Genomic DNA, 20,429 nt, shown 5'->3' on the forward strand with positions numbered 1-20,429 from the left:
CATATATATATACACATATATGTGTACATATATATATACACATATATATGTACATATATATGTACATATATATGTACACATATATGTGTACATATATATATACATGTGTATATATATACATATGTGTACATATATATATATATTTTAGGTTTTCCTATATTTTTAATAAGGATGGGAATTGAAGAGTTCAAACTATTGTCTTCCTCTTCCACTAGTTATTTTCACAAGGGGCCATATACTCTGGATGTTCTGCTTGCTTTTCTTCTCTAGGACTATTGGATTCTCTTATAAGCATTGTTGTTTTTTTCTTACATATACCTTGTGGTTTGGACCCAGCTGCCAGACCACTGAAAATGGAAACAATGTTTTATGGTGAAAAGTACAATGAGTTCCTGGTAAAATGTCATTCTCCTGCTGGTAGACCAGGAGGTAGTCTCTGTCTCTGAGGCAGCCTACCTTTTCAACTCTCCCACCACTCAAAACAATTCCTCCAGTTACCCAAGTGTTCGTGCCCTTTATTTAGCGGGTCCAAAAAGCCCCTGCATTCAGCTTTCTTCATCAATCTCACTGTCCCAATCCCCATTCAAGAACTCCATGCCACTACTCCCCAGAGTGGGGGAAAAAACCCACGACACAATTGTCCCCTAGATCCAGACAGAGCCGAGACCTCACATTCCCCAGATGGTACTTCATGCTGGGCTTTGAAATAGTTCATAGCTGAATTGAAAATGGAGGGGAGAGCATCAGGGTTGAATTTAAGCTATCATAGTGCCACAAGCCATTTTCTCATTCTAGAACCATAAATAGGCTCCACAGGGATCCATGATCCTCTGAAATTACCATCAAATTTTATTTATTTATGTATTTATTTATTCACTCATTCATTCATTCATTCATTTATCTATATATGTATATGCATGAATATGTTTCTGTGGAGTTTTTTTAGAAGTTATTTTTTTATTTTTAACTTTTTTTAATGTTTATTTGTTTTTGAGAGAAAGAGACAGAGTGTGAGTGGAGGAGGGGCAGAGAGAGAGGGAGACACAAAATCCGAAGCAGGCTCCAGGTTCCGAGCTGTCAGCACAGAGCTCAATACAGGGCTGGAACTCACTGACTACGAGTTCATGACCTGAGCTGAAGTCAGGTTGGACGCTCAACCAACTGAGCCACCCAGGTGCCCCTAGAAGTTATTTTTTAAAGAATTTTACTTTTTTAGAGCAGTTTTATGTTCACAGCAAAATTGAGAGGAAGATACAGAGATTTCCAATATATGCTACAAGCTTCCACATACATGGACTCCTCTGTTATCAACATCCCCCACCGGAGTAGTACGTTTGTTACAACTGCTGAACCTACATGGACACATCATAAATCCCCAATAGGCCAGTAAGTCAATAAACCAAGAAGATGTAGATCACTCTAAATCCAATAGGTAAAGAGGGTCTCACAGCTTCTTGGACACCAGGGATCATAGCTAAAATAAATATCTTCTGTTTCTATGGCTACACTTGAGTCATTGTAAAATAGGTTACTGAATATGGAAGATTACCCTTTGAAGAAAAGGCAAGTTCTTAGACCTAGAAGGAAATGGTTTAAAGAGAAATAAAATAAGCTAAATTGAAACCTATCACACAGTAAATAATAACCTCTATAGAGGGGCAAAAGTAACAAATATAAAAAGGTTGTGGGTTCAATGAGTTTAAGAATAAGAATTCAAAAAAGAGCTCTTTGTGAAGATAAGTTAGAAATGTGTAAAGCAATAAAATTGAAACAGGTTTATTTCCCCTCAAAAAAAAAAAAAGAATAGATTAAAATTTCCTACATCCTTGCACTGGTGTGTTTTCAGTGAGCCTGACTGAAGACTTGGCACTCTTCTAAATTTTAAATATATTCTTTTTTTTTAATCTCTTGGAAAATATTACTGGCTTTAATCAAAAGTAGGTCAGCATCATATCTACTATATTATATGGTTATCTTCGAAACACAAGCCTTAGTAATTCTAATGGAAATAAAGGATTTGATGGGTTTTTTTTTTATCTGAGATGAATATAAAGACAAAATGAACTCAGAAATATCTTCTTTATGTCTACCAGGTAGAAAGAGACAACTATAGCCTTCTATATGCCCGAACTGATTTTTAGATTTTTAAATATACCCATACATTGTTTTTATAGAAGTTAATTTTTTTATGCGACTATAACCCAGCTAGACCACTGATAAGGGGAATCAGAAGTAGAAAAGAGAAGACAATAGACTTCAGGGTAGACCCTAATAATGCAATCTACAATCCTCTATACATTACTCTTAAATTAACAAAAGCTCACCCTCATGAATATTAAGCTACAAATGTATTATCAAGAATTCATAGGGGGCACCTGGGTGGCTCGGTTGGTTAAGCATCTGACTTCAGCTCAGCTCATGATCTCGCTGTCTGTGGGTTCAAGCCCCACATTGGACTCTGTGTTGACAGCTCAGAGCCTGGAGCCTGCTTTTGATTCTATGTCTCCCTCTCTCTCTGCCCCTCCCCCACTCATGGTCTGTCTCTCTCTCTCTGTCTCTCAAAAATAAATAAACGTTAAACAAAAATTCATAAAGTTCTTTACACTTATCACAGGGAGCAAGCATAAGGTATAGAATTATTGATCACTATGCTGTATATCTGAAACTAATATAATGTTACATGTAATTATACTTCAATTTAAAATTTTAATTTAAAAATTCATATAGTCCTTAATTTTTCACCTGTATATTAGATATAATAAAAATATATGAGGGGGACCTGGGTGGCTCAGTCAGTTGAGCATCTGACTTCAGCTCAGGTCATGATCTCACAGTTCATGGGTTCAAGCCCCACATAGGGCTCACTGATGTCAGCCTGTCAGCATGGAGCCCCCTTCGGATCTTCTGTCTCTCTCTCTCTGCCCCTGCTCCACTTGGGCTTTCCCCAAAATAAATGAATAATAAATATATATGTACATATGAATGGAAGTTTACCTATTTTCTAAAATAAATGTGTATTTCTTTTTTAAATGTCTTGATCATATAATCAGTATGTACAAATTTGGCTTTCATTATACTCCACCATTTTATCTTTTCCATATCCCTTTTAACAAATACGCGTTCAATTATTATTATGTATTATTGTTAAAGGATGCATAGTAAAAATCTATGTTCAGGTACTAGAATCCCGCTATTGCCTTATCTAACCAAAGAATTCCCATTAGTAGATGCAAAGAAAATAAATAAGGAGCAGTGATATCAGACATCACTGAATGAGCACAGAGTTTATGTCCACTAAAGCAGATGCATCCGCCTTCTCAATGCAAGAATAGTGCTCATCATGAGACCTATATGCCATCCTATTTAAAGCATTGTTGTCTTACCACCACTTGCTGGGAATTTTCTCTCCAGTTCCAAGACTCTTCAAAATGAATTTCTAGACCAACCTAACTCTATTTAACCATGCTGTATTTCTTGGTTTCAGATGGCTATACCACTGATGACATTGAGTTTTACTGGAATGGAGGAGAGGGAGCGGTAACTGGAGTTAATAAAATTGAGCTTCCTCAGTTTTCAATTGTCGACTACAAGATGGTCTCCAAGAAAGTGGAGTTCACAACTGGTGAGGTTATTTCCCTCCAAATGAACTCGGGGCACTGTGAAAGAAAGAAGATGATTCCTACCAAATGGAGATCTGATTTTTTTTTTTCTATTTTTCTTTTTTAATTCAGGGGCATATCCACGACTGTCACTAAGTTTTCGTCTAAAGAGAAATATTGGCTACTTCATTTTGCAAACCTACATGCCTTCCACATTGATTACAATTCTGTCCTGGGTGTCTTTTTGGATCAACTATGATGCATCTGCAGCCAGAGTTGCACTAGGTAAGGCATTCCCAGCACTGAAAAGAGCTGGTAGGATTTAGCTTCAACCAACCAACCATTGTTAGAAATTATAAGCAATGGCTTTCTCTCAGAGCAAGTCAAAGAATGAGATTACCATAAGAGTCCTTATAGTAAAATATCAAAGGGTAAGCATTTTCAGGATGAATGTTTTACAATGCAATATCTTCTTAGCATTTTACCAAAATAATCTTGAAATATAATTAATACTAGCTATATTAGTGCTTCTTAGAGTCTATTTTTAAATTTTCATTACACTAATTTTTACTAACTTTGTGATGATTTCCTCTTTGGTCTCTGCTTTTTACAGTGAAGAACATTTACAATGCATTATTCTCTTTTTTTTTGTATGTTGTATTCTTTTTTTTTGTAATATAATTTATTGTCAAATTGGCTTACATTCAACCCCCAGTGCTCATCCCAGCAAGTGCCCTCCTCAATGCTCATCACCCATTTTCCCTTCTCCCCCACCCCTCATCCACCCTCAGTTTGTTCTCTGTACTTAAGAGTCTTTTATGGTTTGCCTCCCTCCCTTTGTAATTATTTTTCCCTTTCCCTTCCCCCATGGTCTTCTGTTAAGTTTCTCAAGATCCACATATGAGTGGAAACATATGATACCTGTCCTTCTCTGACTGATTTATTTCACTCAGCATAATACCTTCTGGTTCCATTTACGTTGCTGTGAATGGCATTATTTCATTCTTTCTCATACAATGCATTATTCTCAAATGGATTTGGAGAAAGCTAAACCTTGTGACTGTTAACAAGATATGTCAATTGTTAAAAAATACTATTTTTCGAACATTAACTAAAGTTAAGTTGTATCGATCTGAGTTTTCCTTAAATGAAGCCCATCGCATTTGAATAGGGCACAGACATTCATCAGCTATATTAATGACCTGTGATCAGCACAGAATAAAAATGGTTTCCTTCCTGGAGGAACAAAATTCAAAATTAATCTTGCCATGGTTGAGTAATTGCAGCAAGCTGAAAGGCTATATTTGAGACTTTAAAGGATTCCTTGGAAAATTAGAATATATAAGGTCCTTTTGATGAATCTGAGCATGTATGGGTGCTCAGATTCATCATTATTTGATCCTCATTATTTGATCCTAGACCCCTTTCAGTTATCATATTCTGGGGCTTATTCTCATACATGTGTGCACATGTGTGCGTGCACACGCACACACACACACACTCTCACACACACACACCAAATATGTAACAGCATCATTTCCAGTTAAGCTGACATACACATCACTTCTTTTGAGATTGCTCAACTGGGTTAGATGTTCAGCATCCCCTTCACACTCAAAGTAATTGTCATCCTTATAACTTATTTCTAATGACTAATTTCTAATGGCTCACAGTCAAATGCTGGTAGCCCCTTATCAACCTTTGAACATTCCAAAACTAAGGAAAGGCAACAAATAGTTGATCACATCATAGGTATGAATCTGCATATATTATATGAATGTGAACATGAGTATGTGTATACTATGGTTAAGGAAAAAACAGTGGATGATGTCAACAGCAGGGACTACAACTATCAAGGCATCATAAATTGTGGTTCTCCTTACCCATCTATCCCCAAAGCTAACGGTATTTTGATTAAAGATGTTAGCACATAAAATGCTGACTTAATCTTCTCTTTGAAATGTAAAATCTGTGACATTTTAAAACTTAACTAAGTAAAAAAGGCATTTGTTTACTAACCCTTCTTGCTTAAAAATTTAAATCAACGAGTAGAAACCAAAAAGTAATTAGTGGATTTGTAAATGAACTGTTTATTTCTGCTGAGGATATTAGCTAGAATTATATTGGGTGAACTTTAAAATTTTATTCAAAGAAATAAGTTCATGATGGCATTTCAGATCAGTGCAGCACTTTTGAATTCATCACTGATCTGAACCATTTTAACTTTTTATATGCTAACTCCGACTTCCTATTTTATCTGTTCTCTTAAAGTTGAATAGTCAAATCAGGGAATTTATCCAGAATAATCTCATGGGCAAATGAGTGCTAAACTATTGTTCCCCCTTTTCAGTTTCTACCTTCTATTCTCTTTGCCGGATGTCCTTTGTTTTTAACACCCATTTTAACATTTCCTGTCTTTATTTTTAAGGACTGTCATCAAGTTTCAAGTTTTATCTTCTCATCTTTCTGTTTTCATTTTAAGTGCCTTTTGTTTAGCACTTCCTTGCTTTTTTGCCCCTAGCTGGGTGATCTATGGAAAATAACTAATCTCAGAATTTCTGTTTATGCATCTATAAAACAGAAATCATAAAGCTGCCTTATCATACTCAGCAAGCTGTTATGGCAGTCATATAAGATAATTCATAACTGTAATATTGGGGCACCTGGGTGGCTCAGTCAGTTAAGCATTGGACTCTTGATTTTGGCTCAGGTCATGATTTCACTATTCGTGAGATCAAGCCCCATGTTGGAGCCTGCCTGGGATTCTTTCTCTCTCCCTGTCTCTCACTCTCTCTCTGTCCCTAACCCAGTCTCTCTCTCTCTCTCAAAAATAAATAAACAAACTTAAAAAATAAAATAAAACTGTAATATGCTATATAAATATGTAATATTAGTATTATAGCACAAATTATCTATGTAAGATTCCAATTTCCTCTTCAGTTTTGTTTTTCCCAATTACATTTCATCATTGCCATCATCAACACCAAATATTTATTACACTCATGCAAAGATTATATGGTTAAGAAAGCTTGTGCTTAACAAAATAGACAAAACATAATTTTCCTTTTAAGAGTTTACAGTCTTAACCTTCTTTAACAAATCCAAGTTGAATTTTTCAGGAAATCTTCTCTTGACTCTAGGGAACTAATTCATTCTAAGCTCTGGAATCAAGAACCAGAGGTAATATTTGAAAAATCAAAGCAACAAGGTTTTATTTAAAAAATACATAAATCAAATGTTTGATGCAAATCGCGAACTTTCTTACGTATATCTTCTTTTAGTGTTGTTTCACTATGAATGATGCATTACTATTTTAACGTGTAATACTGACCTTGTATATATTATAGACTTATGGAATGAAGTAGGTCTCCTCACGATGGTTACCAACTTTCAGTTTGGTAGTGGCTGTTGTGGGCGTTAGTGTCACAAGGACAGATTTAGTAGGAACAGTGAGCATATCAATGGGATTTTGATATGCAGGCCCATTTGTTTTTCTTTCTTCTATGTGTATTATTTTTTAAAAAATGGTTTCCAACCCTCCATTAATGGTACATCCTGTTTTACGATTTGTTCATGGCCTGTATGGGGAGTCTGAAGCTTTGTCCTTCCAAATATCTGCTCCTTTTGCCTAGTGGTTTATCACATTGCTGCCATCATTCTGGGACACCAATAAGGAAATAGCATCTGTCTTAGTCTTTCAAGGGCAGCTTAACAAGTGCGTTCAGCTAAGATGTGTCTTTCTGTTTCATAGGAATCACCACCGTGCTGACAATGACAACCATCAGCACTCACCTCAGGGAGACTTTGCCGAAGATCCCTTATGTCAAAGCGATTGATATTTACCTGATGGGTTGCTTTGTGTTTGTGTTCCTGGCTCTCCTGGAATATGCCTTTGTAAATTACATCTTCTTTGGAAAAGGCCCTCAGAAAAAGGGAGCTAGCAAACAAGACCAGAGTGCCAATGAGAAGAACAAACTGGAGATGAATAAAGTTCAGGTAACGTATTAAATATTCCTTACAATATTCTTCCAAAATGTATCAGCAGCATGGTGCTCAGGGCCCCCATAACAGGGGGAAAAAAAAAGTATATTAGTTTATCTTTAATATGGCTCAAACACACCTCCCTTTTACATATTTGAGAATTGGGGATTGAAGAAGTTAGGTTGAAGTTACCATAGGTTAGTAATATACCTGGACCTAAAACTCAACCCTAAATCCATTATTCTTTATTCTAAACCAAATAGTTGTAAAACTATAGGCAGAAGAATAATGCCAGATTTGCTTGATAAATGAATGAGACAACTAAAATAAATCAGTTCTGTACTCGGTGGAAATGAAAAGATATGGCCCAGTAGCTACAACCACAGACTGGAATTAAACTGCTCGGGTTTGAGTCCCAGCTCTGCTACTTACTGGCTTTATAACCCCAGACATATCAACCTACACAACGTCTCATCTAGTCTCTGTTCTCAATGTCATCATGTATACTTATAGAGTTGTTATAAGGACTAAATAAGGTTTTTTTTTTTAAGTCTAATATTTGTAACAATACCTGGAGAATGATAGGTACTCATTATCATTATAGCTAGCTAGCTATTACCCTTGGATGTAAGACACTGTCACTATTTTTCTTTTGCTTTTCGTTGGTAGATCTTATGACTTGTGCTTTCACTAGTGCTTTCTTTATTCTTTAAGAACATCTCTTTAGCCTCTACTTCTATGCCATGTTTCACTGAAATCAAATTAAAATTGTGAACATTGAAATACTGCATCCACTATAAATTGTTTTCAGATGGCACCCAGGGTGACAGCTCAAAAGATTCACTCATTTAGCCACCATTCTGAGCATTAGGAATACTTCCCTGAAGGAGACAAAGCTCCTGGCTCTCATAGAGTTTAGACTCTAATGTGGGAAGACAGACCATAAACATGTAAGCACGGATTAAGAGGATAATTTCAGGTTGTAGTAAGTTCTGAAGAAAGTAAAACAGAGCGATGGGTAAGAGAATGATTTGGATCAGCTTCAAGGGAACAAGGAAGGTAGATCAGGAAGACTTCTCTGAGACATGACCATTTGATCTGAGACCTAAGTGATGAGAAGCACTAACCACACCATGCCCATTCGAGGCAGAGGACACGACAGTGCAGTGGCTCGGAGGAAGGAATTGCTTGAGGTATGAAAGTACTAAGAGGACACCAATGTGGCAAGACCATAGCAAGTAAGGGAGAATATGTAGTATTAGAGGTGGCTGGAGAATCAGGCAGAAGCCAAACTATAAATCTTCAGTGTATGTATCTTCATGCTCTTTGGTGCGGTATCAAAACCAAACACTGTCAGGTAATTAGAAAATTATAAGCAAAATACCAAACAGATTCAGCCAAATGGTCAAAATTCAAAGTAACTCATTCAAATAATATTTTACTCTTTTTTTTTAAAGTTCCTTCTTTTAAGTTTAATTTTTTTTTTGAGAGAGAGAAAGAGAGAAAGAGAGAGAGGATGAGCACGCGTGAGGGAGCAGCAGAAAGAAAGGGAGAGAATCCCGAGCAGGCTCCATGCTGTCATCTCTGGCCTGATGCAGGGCTCGATCTCACGAACCGTGAGATCATGACTTGAGCTGAAATCAAGAGTTGGAAGCTTAACCAACTGACCGACCCAGGTGCCCCAGGAAATTTTCACTCTTATGTGAAATATTATGCTGGATTCTAGGAGGAAGCATGATACTCGCCCTGAATAATCTTCCTATCTTTGTGGGAAAGAAGATTATATTCAGATGAGGTGATTAGGTTATAAAATGAAACAGGACAGCACCTACCTTGAGGAGTGTTTCTGAAAGGAAAAGGCTGATTCTGACCTACTAGCTTTAAAAGTACGTTAGCAGATTTTAAGGCCACCTCTTTTCTGTTCCCACTCTCATCTCAGTTGCCTTCTAAGCCTCTGCATAGCTTGGAATGTGTATTAATGGATGTATCATGAGGGAAAGCCCTACATAAATAAAATGGCATAGGTTCACTGGTAGGAAAATCTGAAGCCATGGACTGGATGGATGTCAAAGATAAGTAGAATTTGGAAAGGTAAAGGAGAAAATAGGGCCTCTGAATTGGCTAGAAAAGCAGTGTTCTCTAGAAAGGTAATTAAATGGAACTGTCACACCTTCAGCAAACTGAAATCAATGCATTCAGATAATTTAAAAACATCATAAAACAAACTTTAACCACACTCTTTGGTCATTTACCTTGATTCCACCCCAGGATATCAGAGAATTTTTCTAAGATGTTAAGGGACAAATAAAGGCCAAATGAAAGCCTTGTATGCCACATCATATCTAGATGTATAATACATATTGCCCTCAAGAGGGCTTAGTGACTAATAAATAAGTAAAATGTTTCTATCTAACTGATCTTTGTGTTTGAGTAACATTGGGCTCAAACATAGTAAGGTTTCACTGGATCTCAAATCAGGAACTTTTTATGCCAGATGAATTGATGTTTTAAATTTGAATTCCAGTAGATAGGATAGAAAAATCCCTCAATTATCAGGGTTTTTTTTTTTCTTATGAAATTTATTGTCAAATTGGTTTCCACACAACACCCAGTGCTCATCCAGGGATTTTTAAAGAAGATAAAAATGTGCTTTTATCCATGGAAAGTTAGATTAGAAACTTCACAAATGCTTTTCAGAAAAACACAGACAAAATCATGCCCAAATTAATTTAAAAATCATGTTAAGACATGAAAGAGTAGTTTATGTTGGACTAACTCTCTTATGGATTAAAAATTATAAACCCCGAGCAAAAAAAAAATATAAATATATATATATATATATATATATATATATATATTTGAGAGAGAGACAGCTTGAGCAGGGGAAAGGGGCAGAGGGAGAGAGAAAGAATCTTAAGCAGCCTCCACACTCAGCATGGAGCCCAAGGTGGGGCTTGATCTCTGTGAGATCATGACCTGAGCCAAAATCAAGAGTCAGACACTCAATCGACTGAGCCATTCAGGTGCCTCCTGAGCAAAAAAAAATTTTAAATCTGCTTGAAGACATGAGACTAACTGAAAACAAACAAAAACTAAAGGAGAATCAACCCTCAAATGAAGGGAATGACATTCTCTTAAATCAGTATTTATATAGCTTTGTCCCGAGGCCACTCCCCAGTCTGCAGAACTTCAGCCAAAAAACCTGCAGTTTTATCAGTCTGATGAGTCAGAACATGGAGTTTGATACTTCCAGAGTTTCAAGAAATCCTAGAAAGAAGTGAGTCACAAGAGAAATGCAAAATCTGAATTTGGGGCGCCTGGGTGGCTCAGTCAGTTAAGCATCTGACTTCAGCTCAGGTCATGATCTCCCGATCTGTGAGTTTGAGCCATTCATCGGGCTCTATACTGACAGCTCAGAGCCTGGAGCCTGCTTCAGATTTTGTCTCACCCTCTCTCTCTGTCCCTATCCTGCTCATACTCTGTCTCTGTCTGTGTGTCTCTCTCCTCTCTCTCAAAAATATACATTTCTTTTTTAAAAAAGGAAGCTTTAAAAAAAAAAAAAACCTGAATATAAACTTCCCACAAATCCTTGGTTGACCTCTGAACTACAAAAGTATAAAATGCTAGGAAATCTGGAAGGGGGAAACAGCTGAAAGACTGAAAAAAAAAAGAACAAAAATAAGGGATTCTCCTTGAGTTAAGGGAAAAATTAAAATAGATTCACCGTAACTACACATAAAACCCACTCACTACCCATTCTAGGTGACCTATTAGTAATTTAACTGCCTTTTATTATTATTAATTTTTTTTTATTTTGGAAAGAGAGAGAGAGCAAGGGAAAGGGACAGAGGAAGAGAGGGAGAGAGAGAGAGAGAGAGAGAGAGAGAGAGAGAGAATCTTAAGTAGGCTCCACTGTCAGCACAGAGCCCAAAACAGGACTTGATCAAATCACTCTGAGATCACGACCTAAGTCGAAATCAAGAGTCGGACACTCAACCAACTAAGCCTCCCAGGTGCCCCTTAACTGCCTATTAAAACAAAACCCAACATTTGTTAGGGAAAATAACAGAATCCAAAGTCTCTACAGAGCAGCATCAACAGCTACTATATAATAAAAAAATCACTAGACATGAGAAAAAAGCAGGAAAACATACCCATACTTAAGAGAAAAGACTTAAAAAGAGAAAAGTCACTAGAAACAGAACTGCAAAAGTCTCACATGTTGGCTTAAAAGATAAGGACAATAATTAAAAATAATAACAGTAATTAATATATGTAGAAGTTCGTAGAAAATAGCCCAAAACTAAAAGGAGCTGAAATATCCTGTAATAGGCAAATGGTGAAACAAACCATGGTAGGTTCATACCATGGAATACCAGTCCAATAAAAAGTAATGAACTATTGATACATACAACAACTTGAATGGATCTCAAGGCATTATGATGAATGGGAAAAAAGTCCATCTTAAAAGATTATACATTGTCTGATTCCAGTTATATAATATACCTGAAATAATAAAATTATAAAGATTAAAGAACAGACCAGTGGTTACCAGGAGTCAGTGATGGGTGGAGGGATTGAGTGTGATTAATTAGAAAGGGGTAGCACAAGGTAGCACTAGTGGTGGAATAATTCTGTAGCTTGCAGTGGTGGTTATGTGAATCATCACATGTAATAAAACTACATAGAACTACACATACTTTATACCAATGTCACTTTCCTGGGTGATATTGTACAGTAGTTAAGTAAGATGTCAATAGGAGAAACTGGGTGAAGGGTACATGAGAGCTCTCTGTGCTATCTTTGCAACTTTCTAGGAATCTACAATAATTTCAAAAGAAAAATTTTTAAATAATGTCCATAGGAACAGATTAATATAGGTAGAGATGGGGAGTTTCAAAAAAAGACTTGAAACTGAAAAAGAACCAATGGAAATCATAGAATTGAAAAATTCATTAGACTGGGTATTATATGTAAGTGATGCATCACTGGGTTCTACTCCTGAAGCCAATACTATGATGTATGTTGACTAACTTCAATTTAAATAAATTAATTTTTTAAAAAGATTACATACACTTCAATTTTTCTATTTAGATTACTGCATCCTTAGCAAAGCAATGCATAAATCAGATCCCCTGCCCCCCCCTTTCAGATAGATGAAAGAATATCCATTATATATTACATATATCCTTTTGAATAAAAATTGCTTATATATTTAAAAAAAAGAAAAATGCATTAGATGAATCAGCATCAGATTTTATAAAACATAAGAAAGGGTTAGTGAAATTAAAGTTAATATTGGCCATCTCTCAATTTTTCCATTACACTGGTTCTTATCATAAATGTTACTACCTCAAAGAAGGCTTAACTGACACCCCCAACGGTGGATTGTATTTTGTACCATTGTTATTTGCTCTCATGGCTTTCTGCGCTTTTCCACCATAGGATTTACCACAATAGTGAATATATGTTTACTTAAGTAATTTTTTTTTAATGTCTATCTCTCTACTAAACTATAAGTTTCCCAAGGATTGGGATCAAGGTCCTCGTCTATTATGTTTATTGTTCATCAGTGGCTAGAACAGAGGAAAAAACAAATAAGTATTTGCCGAATGAATAAATTTAGAGAGGACTTCTCCATTCAGGTTGAGTTCTTAGCTACCATAACCCAAGGTCCTGAATGCTACATCATGTTTTATAAAACTCATATACATTCATAATAAGTAAGAAAAAGAGACTGTAGTCCACTTCAGTTTTTGCTCCAAATTTTCTTACTGTTTCTATCACTTTGATTTTTAATATTTTCTAAAGCATGATTTATATCAACCCCTGCTATTCTCTCTGAATCACAGTGTCATATAACAACAGATAGATATAATCTTCAATAACAAAGCAAGTGTATTACTTCGTCTTTTCAGTGTATTATCTCCAGCAGTTAAGATAATAATGCAACCTGTGTGGTATTTAAAAATGCTATCCCCTGGTGAAATTTAAAAAATAGAAAATAATATCAGATTTTTTCCTTTCATATAAAAGTTTGGGTGGTCCTCCCCTTTCCTTTTAGATCCTTGTAAACAGTTGAATTCAAATGATACATGTGCTGTGGTCCCAGACAATTTTCATTTGAGGGACCCTAATATTTGCCTTGGTACCCTAGAGCATAGCATGGCATCATTCATTTATTACACATTACTCTTGATAGCCTTGGCTGGGCAGTCATGTCAAGGGTCATTTGTACCGAAGTTAGAAGTGCTTGCTTTGTCTTGATTTATATTACCACCAGCTGCAGTGAAGCATCTCTTCTGTAGGAGTACAGATGCTGAATCCAGACATTAGGAGAGTTTCAACCTCTGAGGTGATAAAGACTGTAGATTCATGTACCCCTCAGGCATCATTTGAAACTAGAGATGGTATTTAGAGTTTTGAAAGATAGATTTCACAGTACTAGTAGGTTGTAAGTATGCTACTTCTGGGCCCCTTTTACACTAACCTGGAATATACGTGGTTGTGTCTGTTGGCCACATGCCTGCCCACTTGCAAATAGATCCACCTAGGATGGATTGGTCGCATGGGCAGTCTATAGTCAGGTACTGATTTGAAATCACTTGAAGTCATGCGGGACACCTTGCAACCCCAACAATTAAGACATAGAATTTCCATTCAGATTCAGATATTGATGCTGTAATCTGGCCTCTTTCCTCTCATTCCTATTCTCTGCGGTGTGTTATCTACATTTTCAGACACTTTTAGACATCTACACTTTCAGACAACTTGCTAAATGGAAATCAGCTCTGTACTGTGATTAATTCCAGGATCCATAATGCATGTGAAAGCAGGCATCCTAACAGTCAACAGCTTTTCCTTAAAACTAGCTTGAAACAGATGGATACCTACATGAGCCTTTGAGCCTAGGACGTACCCCACATCACTGCCTTGTCATCGGGCCAACTAAGACACTTCTCTCAGCCTTTGATGAAATTTTAACCTTTATGACTTAGCATCTTGGATTCTGGAGAAATTCAGGCAGGACCTTTGATTTCTGTGGATAGCCTGTGTTAGCAATTCATGGACTTCTTTAGCCCTTAAATCCGTGCCCAAATCTGGCTCGGTTCATGCTTTGTTCTCTAGTCTTGGCTTAATGTAGCTAATCTCCAGATGCTTCAACAGCTCTTTTTCCCTCTCTCTCTCTCTCTTCCTCTCTCTCTGCCTCCCTCCTCCCTCCTTCCCTCTCTCCCTCTCATTTCCTTCTATACCCAAACATCTAGGATTCTTTTGTAAATGAGGAAGAAATCAAATTCACTTAACAGGCTTAAGAAAAAGGTGGGGGATATATTTTGGCACACACAACTAGACGGTCCATGAGTGGTTCTAATTTCCTATGTGGCTATATCCATATATTTAAACATTGTCATCAGAAAGCATCTCTCTTCATCTGTTAACTCTGCTTTCCTTTATAATGGCTTTACGTTCATTAAACCCTTCCTTCATGGTGTTCCAAAACGCCGAAGTTTATATGTTCCAAGCTCTGCAACCTTAACCCAAAAGTACTTTCTTATCACCAATAGTTACAACAAAAAAAGTCTTAGGATTGAGTCTTCTGGATCAGCTTGAGTCATATTCTCACGCAGAAATCAATCTCTCTGACTAGGAAGTTGGGAAACAATAAATGCACAGGTCTGCATCACATGCCTGTCCTTGGAGCCTTAAAGATGCAAGTAGGTCCACTTCTACCACGTGCACCAAGGAAAGTCAGGTAATGTTATCAGAAGAAGGTGGAATGGAATCAGACAGGTCAAACCAATAGGCATCCACCAAAACTCACCCTAGACTCTGCCTAGAAGAATCTTTAATGCTACATCCAGCACCCACTGTGATCTCATGCTGCTTTCCTCTTCTGCCTCATTCCTCCTCCCTCTCCCCTTCACCGACACACACTTTGCTCTAGAAGTTCAACTCACAGTTTTCCCAAATTTGCCATGGTTTCACTCTTTGCTAACTTAGCTTGCCTTGTTCCCCAAAATTCACCTCTTGCCTGATGTCTGCCCTCACTCATCAGGTGCTTCTCCTAGAGCTCTCCATTGCACACTATGCTTACCGTTTTTTTTTTTAAACTTAAAAAATATTTAAGGGGTGCCTGGGTGGCTCAGTCAGTTAAGTGTCCAATTCTTGATTTTGGCTCAGGTCATGATCTCACAGTTGTAAGATTGAGCCCAGTGTCAGGCCCCATGCTGAGCATGGAGTCTGCTTAAGATTCTCTCTCTTCCTCTTCCTCTGCCCCTCCCTTACTTGCACTCTCTCTTTCTCTCTCTCAAAAAATAAAAGTCACTTAAAAATATTTAATATTGGGGCACCTGGGTGGCTCAGTCGGTTGAGCATCCGACTTCGGCTGAGGTCATGATCTCGCGGTTTGTGAGTTCGAGCCCCGCGTCGGGCTCTGTGCTGACAGCTCAGAGCCTGGAGCCTGCTTCAGATTCTGTGTCTGCCCCCGCCCTCTCTCCGCCCCACCCCTGCTTGTGCTCTGTCTCTCTCTGTCTTTCAAAAATGAATAAACATAAACAAATTTTGTTTAATATTTAATATTTAACTTTAACAAATATTTAATGAGGGTATACTATAAAAATACTCTGTATGCACTAGGTATAGTCAGCAATGAATAAAAAAAAAAAAAAACCTTTCATTTGGATGGGAGAGAAAGATGAACATTATACATATAAATACATCACACACAATCAAAATGACACCCACAAACACACATATAATGCCAGGCAATAATATACACTGTAAAGAAAAACAGAGTAGGACTTGAATGCAAACACTTTATCTTCCACTTTGGGTTTTCCAATGCCTGCCAAAGAGCCCGGCACAAATCAGGCACTTAAATGACTTTTAAAACAATAAGTGAACTAATGAATTAATTACAAAACCAAGCAGAATGCTCTTTAAATTCATGTATAATTGGAAACTTTTTTTCTATTATATTTCTATTGTTACAAAAATAAAATATTTAAGCCTCTCTCTTTTTTTTTTTTTTTAAGCCTCTCCTACAGTGAAAACTGTTTGGTACCTGTCCAAATTTAAAACATATATATATATATATATATATATATATATATATAATAAATCTTTCCTAATGAAGGACATATATTTTGATTAGGGACAGTCGATGGTAATAATAGATGTGTGCTATTAATAGATTGCTTTCTTTTAAGTTTTTTTTTATTTTTTTTTTTATTTTTGAGAGAGAGAGCATGAGCAGGGAAAGGGCAGAGAGAGAGGCAGAGAGAGAATCCCAAGCAGGCTCTGTGCTGTCAGAGCAGAGTCTGATGCCAGGCTCGATCTCACAAACTGTGAGATCATGACCTGAGCCACAATCAAGAGTCAGACGCTTAACCAACTGAGCCACCCAGGTGCCCCTAGACTGCTTTCAAACGGTGTTGATACTTTTCTTTTCTCAGCAATTCCTTCTCCTGAAATCTCTATGTTAGAATCTAAAGTGATTGATAACTCTACTCTGCCGTTACTTCATGATATTCTCCAGTGGGGAGGAAGAAAGTGTAGAAGTGCTTTGTTGATTACCTTAGGAGAGGGGCAGAGGGAGAGAGAACCTTAAGCAGGCTCCATGTCCATCATGGAGCCTGAGACCATGACCTGAGCAGAAATCAAGAGTCAGACGCTTAACCGACTCGGCCACCCAAGTGCCCCGACATCACACACTTTGAATACCTCCTTTTCAAACATCCAAAAAGTAATGGTTACTTTGACCAAAATCACTTTTTTTATTTTCCTGAAGAGCAAAACATTACTGAAGAGTTTTTGGATGACTTTTTAAGGGGATTCACTGAAGATGAATCTGAAAACTGACCCTTATTTGCATCATTTAGAATTCAGTGAATTTGCTGGTTATAATGCATGTTATATTTAATTGTAAAAAGCACTCATCTCACATATTGGGTCTCCCTAAGTCTATGTATAAAATGCTCCTATGCATAAGATAGTTTCTGGTTTCTTGTTTCTATCATTCTCTGTTCAAAGCTCAATAAATTCCCACTAACATCAACTTAAGAAATTATTCCCTAACCTTCATGTCACGTATCTCAGGCTTGAACAGTGCATATTTGTAATTAATTCTTAGCTCTCTGAAATAAGCTAACCACTTTGTGCATTTTAGGTACACCAAAATCAGCTAGGACCCTTGGAAAGCTTGTGTAAAATGCAGACTGGGAAGACCTGAATCTAGTATGAAATGAGCTCAAACCTGTATTTTTAACAAGCTTCCCAATAGATTCAGATGCACAATAATGTCTGAGAACCACCACTCTAGAGTCTAGCCACTTATGTGTCCCTTAGCCATTGAAACTCAAACAGAGCTTAGAGAGATGACTCCAAGTCAGAGTTTCAGAGTTCCTCATTCTATAGACATTTACTCAGCCCCTCCTTAGGAGTATCAGTCTCTTTTCTGGAAGAGCAAGGGGGATATACAGTGATGAAAAACACAGTAACATCAGAGCAGCTGTGCTCCTGGAGCTTACATTTCAGTTGAATAATTAACAATATGTAAATAAGGGCACCTGGGTGGCTCAGCCAATTGTGTCTGACTTCAGCTCAGGTCATGATCTCATGGTTCCTGGGTTCCAGCCCCGCGTGGGGCTCTGTGCTGACAGCTCAGAACCTGGAGCCTGCTTTGGATTCTGTGTCCCTCTCTCTGCTCCTCTGCCATTTGTGCTCTCTCTGTCTCTCTCTCAAAAATAAACATTAAAAATAATAATAATAAAATAAAACAAGTGTGTAAATAAATATACGCTATAATGGCAGATGATGATAATTATGGTGAAGAAAATGGTGAGGAGCTAGTCAGGTAACCATCTGAGCAAGATCATTCCAAGAGAGAGGAACAGCAGTTGACAATGTCCTGAGGACTTAGGAGCATCAGAGGAGACAGTCAACAAATGACAAGTGTGGCTGGAGCAGAGAGCTCAAGGGGCAGAGTGAGGGCAGAGGTCCTTGCAGGAGCTAAATCACATGGTACTCTGTGGATTTGGATGAGAAATCTGGATTTTATTCTATGTCTTAGGAAGTCTTTTGATTTAAACAGAGGAGACATTGGTCTGTTTTACATTTTTTAAGCGTCACTCCAGCTGCTATGTAGAGAAAAGACCACAGAGTTCCTTCCTGGAAAGAGGAAGACCAATTATGCAGCAAGACATGATGGTGGGGAAAAGCTGGTCAGAATCAAGATTTATTCAAAAGTAAAGCCATTAAGGATCTGCTCATACCAATGTATGGGAGAAAGAAGGCAAAGAAAGGGGTCCAGGATAAATTTATCTACCTGAGTAACATGCTGGAAAATTGCCAGTTGTTTCATTTGTCATTCTTCCATTTCTATTTCTTAAATAACAGAGTGCGGATTTGTTTAGATTTATGTAGGTTTGTACTCAACCTTCTATAGCGTCTTGAAACAAGTTGTCAGGAAGTTTGCAAAGAGACATGCAAATCACCTCCAGCAAAGCCTCCTATTTCCACCCCCACACACCCCACACCCCACCCAACCCCCTAAACCAAAAGGTTTCAGGAATTTGAGACCTAGGGAATTGGCGTTCAGCACAGCCCTGGTGAGAGCTAATGACTGACAGCAACAGCCCGGATGTGGTACATTCTAGGAGCAGGATGGGCAGACGTGACATGTGGCTATGTGGCTCTCTGCTCCCTACAGGTGAAGGCAGCCATTCGCACTGGACAAACTCAGTTAAATAGACTGTAGGCTTCTGGAAGGCAGCTCCTTATGTGGCGAGCACCACTTCACTTGGCTTCCTGCACTGTACTTCAGAACCACTCAGTAAATGTGAATCCGATTGAATTAGCTAGCAAGAAGGAAATAACTTCCTGTTTGCAAAGTAGATTGAGCCCGGAAGGTATTTCTCAACAGGGCTTTAAAACTGCCACTGGAAACAAGATTATATTTTATTCCAATTACACTGCAATGAGTTCTGCTCTATTTACATATTGAAAATATCCAGAACAGTTCGATTCAGTGAGTGGGAACATTTTTCACAGCCTACGGCACTGTTTGCGTATGATGGGAATGAGAGGAGAGAGGGAGTGAGTTGGAAAGGGTGGGAGAAAGGCTAGCCCCAAGCTAGAATATGAATTTGTACATTTGCTCAGGATTCTATTGAGGGAAGAAATACAGCCATCACATCAATGTGTTCCGGACTTGAGTCATTTAAAAACGACTCTCATGATTTTTGTCATACCCTTTCTATCAGCCAGAGTTCTCCAGAGAAACAGAACCAATAGGAACAGAACAGACTTTATTTTAAGGACTTAGCTCATACACTTGTGTGTGAAATCTGCAGGGCAGGCTGGAAGTTCAGGCAGAATTTCTAAGTTACAATCATGACCTGAGCTGAAGTCAGACACTCAACCGACTGAGCCACCCAGGCGCCCCGGTCCTCCTGAAGTCTTAATTATGACTTTATTCATTTGCTCTAAGTTTAGGCTTAATGATAGATCTAAACTTAAAAAAAATCAGTGATGTTGGTCTGAGGAATATATAGTTAATATAATGCAGTAAGTAATTCACCCCACTATTAGGTTTATCTCCCCAATCACTGGAACCACCTGACAATTACAGGCCTTACTCACCAATGCAGCAAGTTCAACACGCACATCCCTAACTGGACTGTACCTTCTCTGCAAGCAGATCAGAAGGGGAACAATATTCAGAAGACAAGGAGCCAGGTATGCCTGCCTCCTTCTCCCAAATATGCCCAGTGGGGAGCAGTGGGAGAGGAGAAAGGGAAAATAAGCTGGAAGTATTGACCCCTTAGTTTCTTTCCCAGGGACTGGAGT

At 37.8% G+C, this 20,429-nt stretch overlaps 1 protein-coding gene across 1 annotated transcript in view; it reads left to right on the forward strand.

The window, feature by feature from the left end:
• LOC125923617 (gamma-aminobutyric acid receptor subunit beta-1-like) overlaps positions 1–20,429 on the forward strand; it is a 59,964-nt gene that overhangs the window by 34,946 nt on the left and 4,589 nt on the right. Inside the window, exons 2-4 of the mRNA XM_049632022.1 lie at positions 3,485–3,622; positions 3,732–3,884; positions 7,351–7,595. Coding sequence (XP_049487979.1) covers positions 3,485–3,622; positions 3,732–3,884; positions 7,351–7,595 — 536 coding nt within the window. The remainder of the gene's footprint in view (positions 1–3,484; positions 3,623–3,731; positions 3,885–7,350; positions 7,596–20,429) is intronic.

Source organism: Panthera uncia, chromosome B1, assembly GCF_023721935.1.
Source record: "Panthera uncia isolate 11264 chromosome B1, Puncia_PCG_1.0, whole genome shotgun sequence".
In the NCBI taxonomy this organism is placed as follows: domain Eukaryota; kingdom Metazoa; phylum Chordata; class Mammalia; order Carnivora; family Felidae; genus Panthera; species Panthera uncia.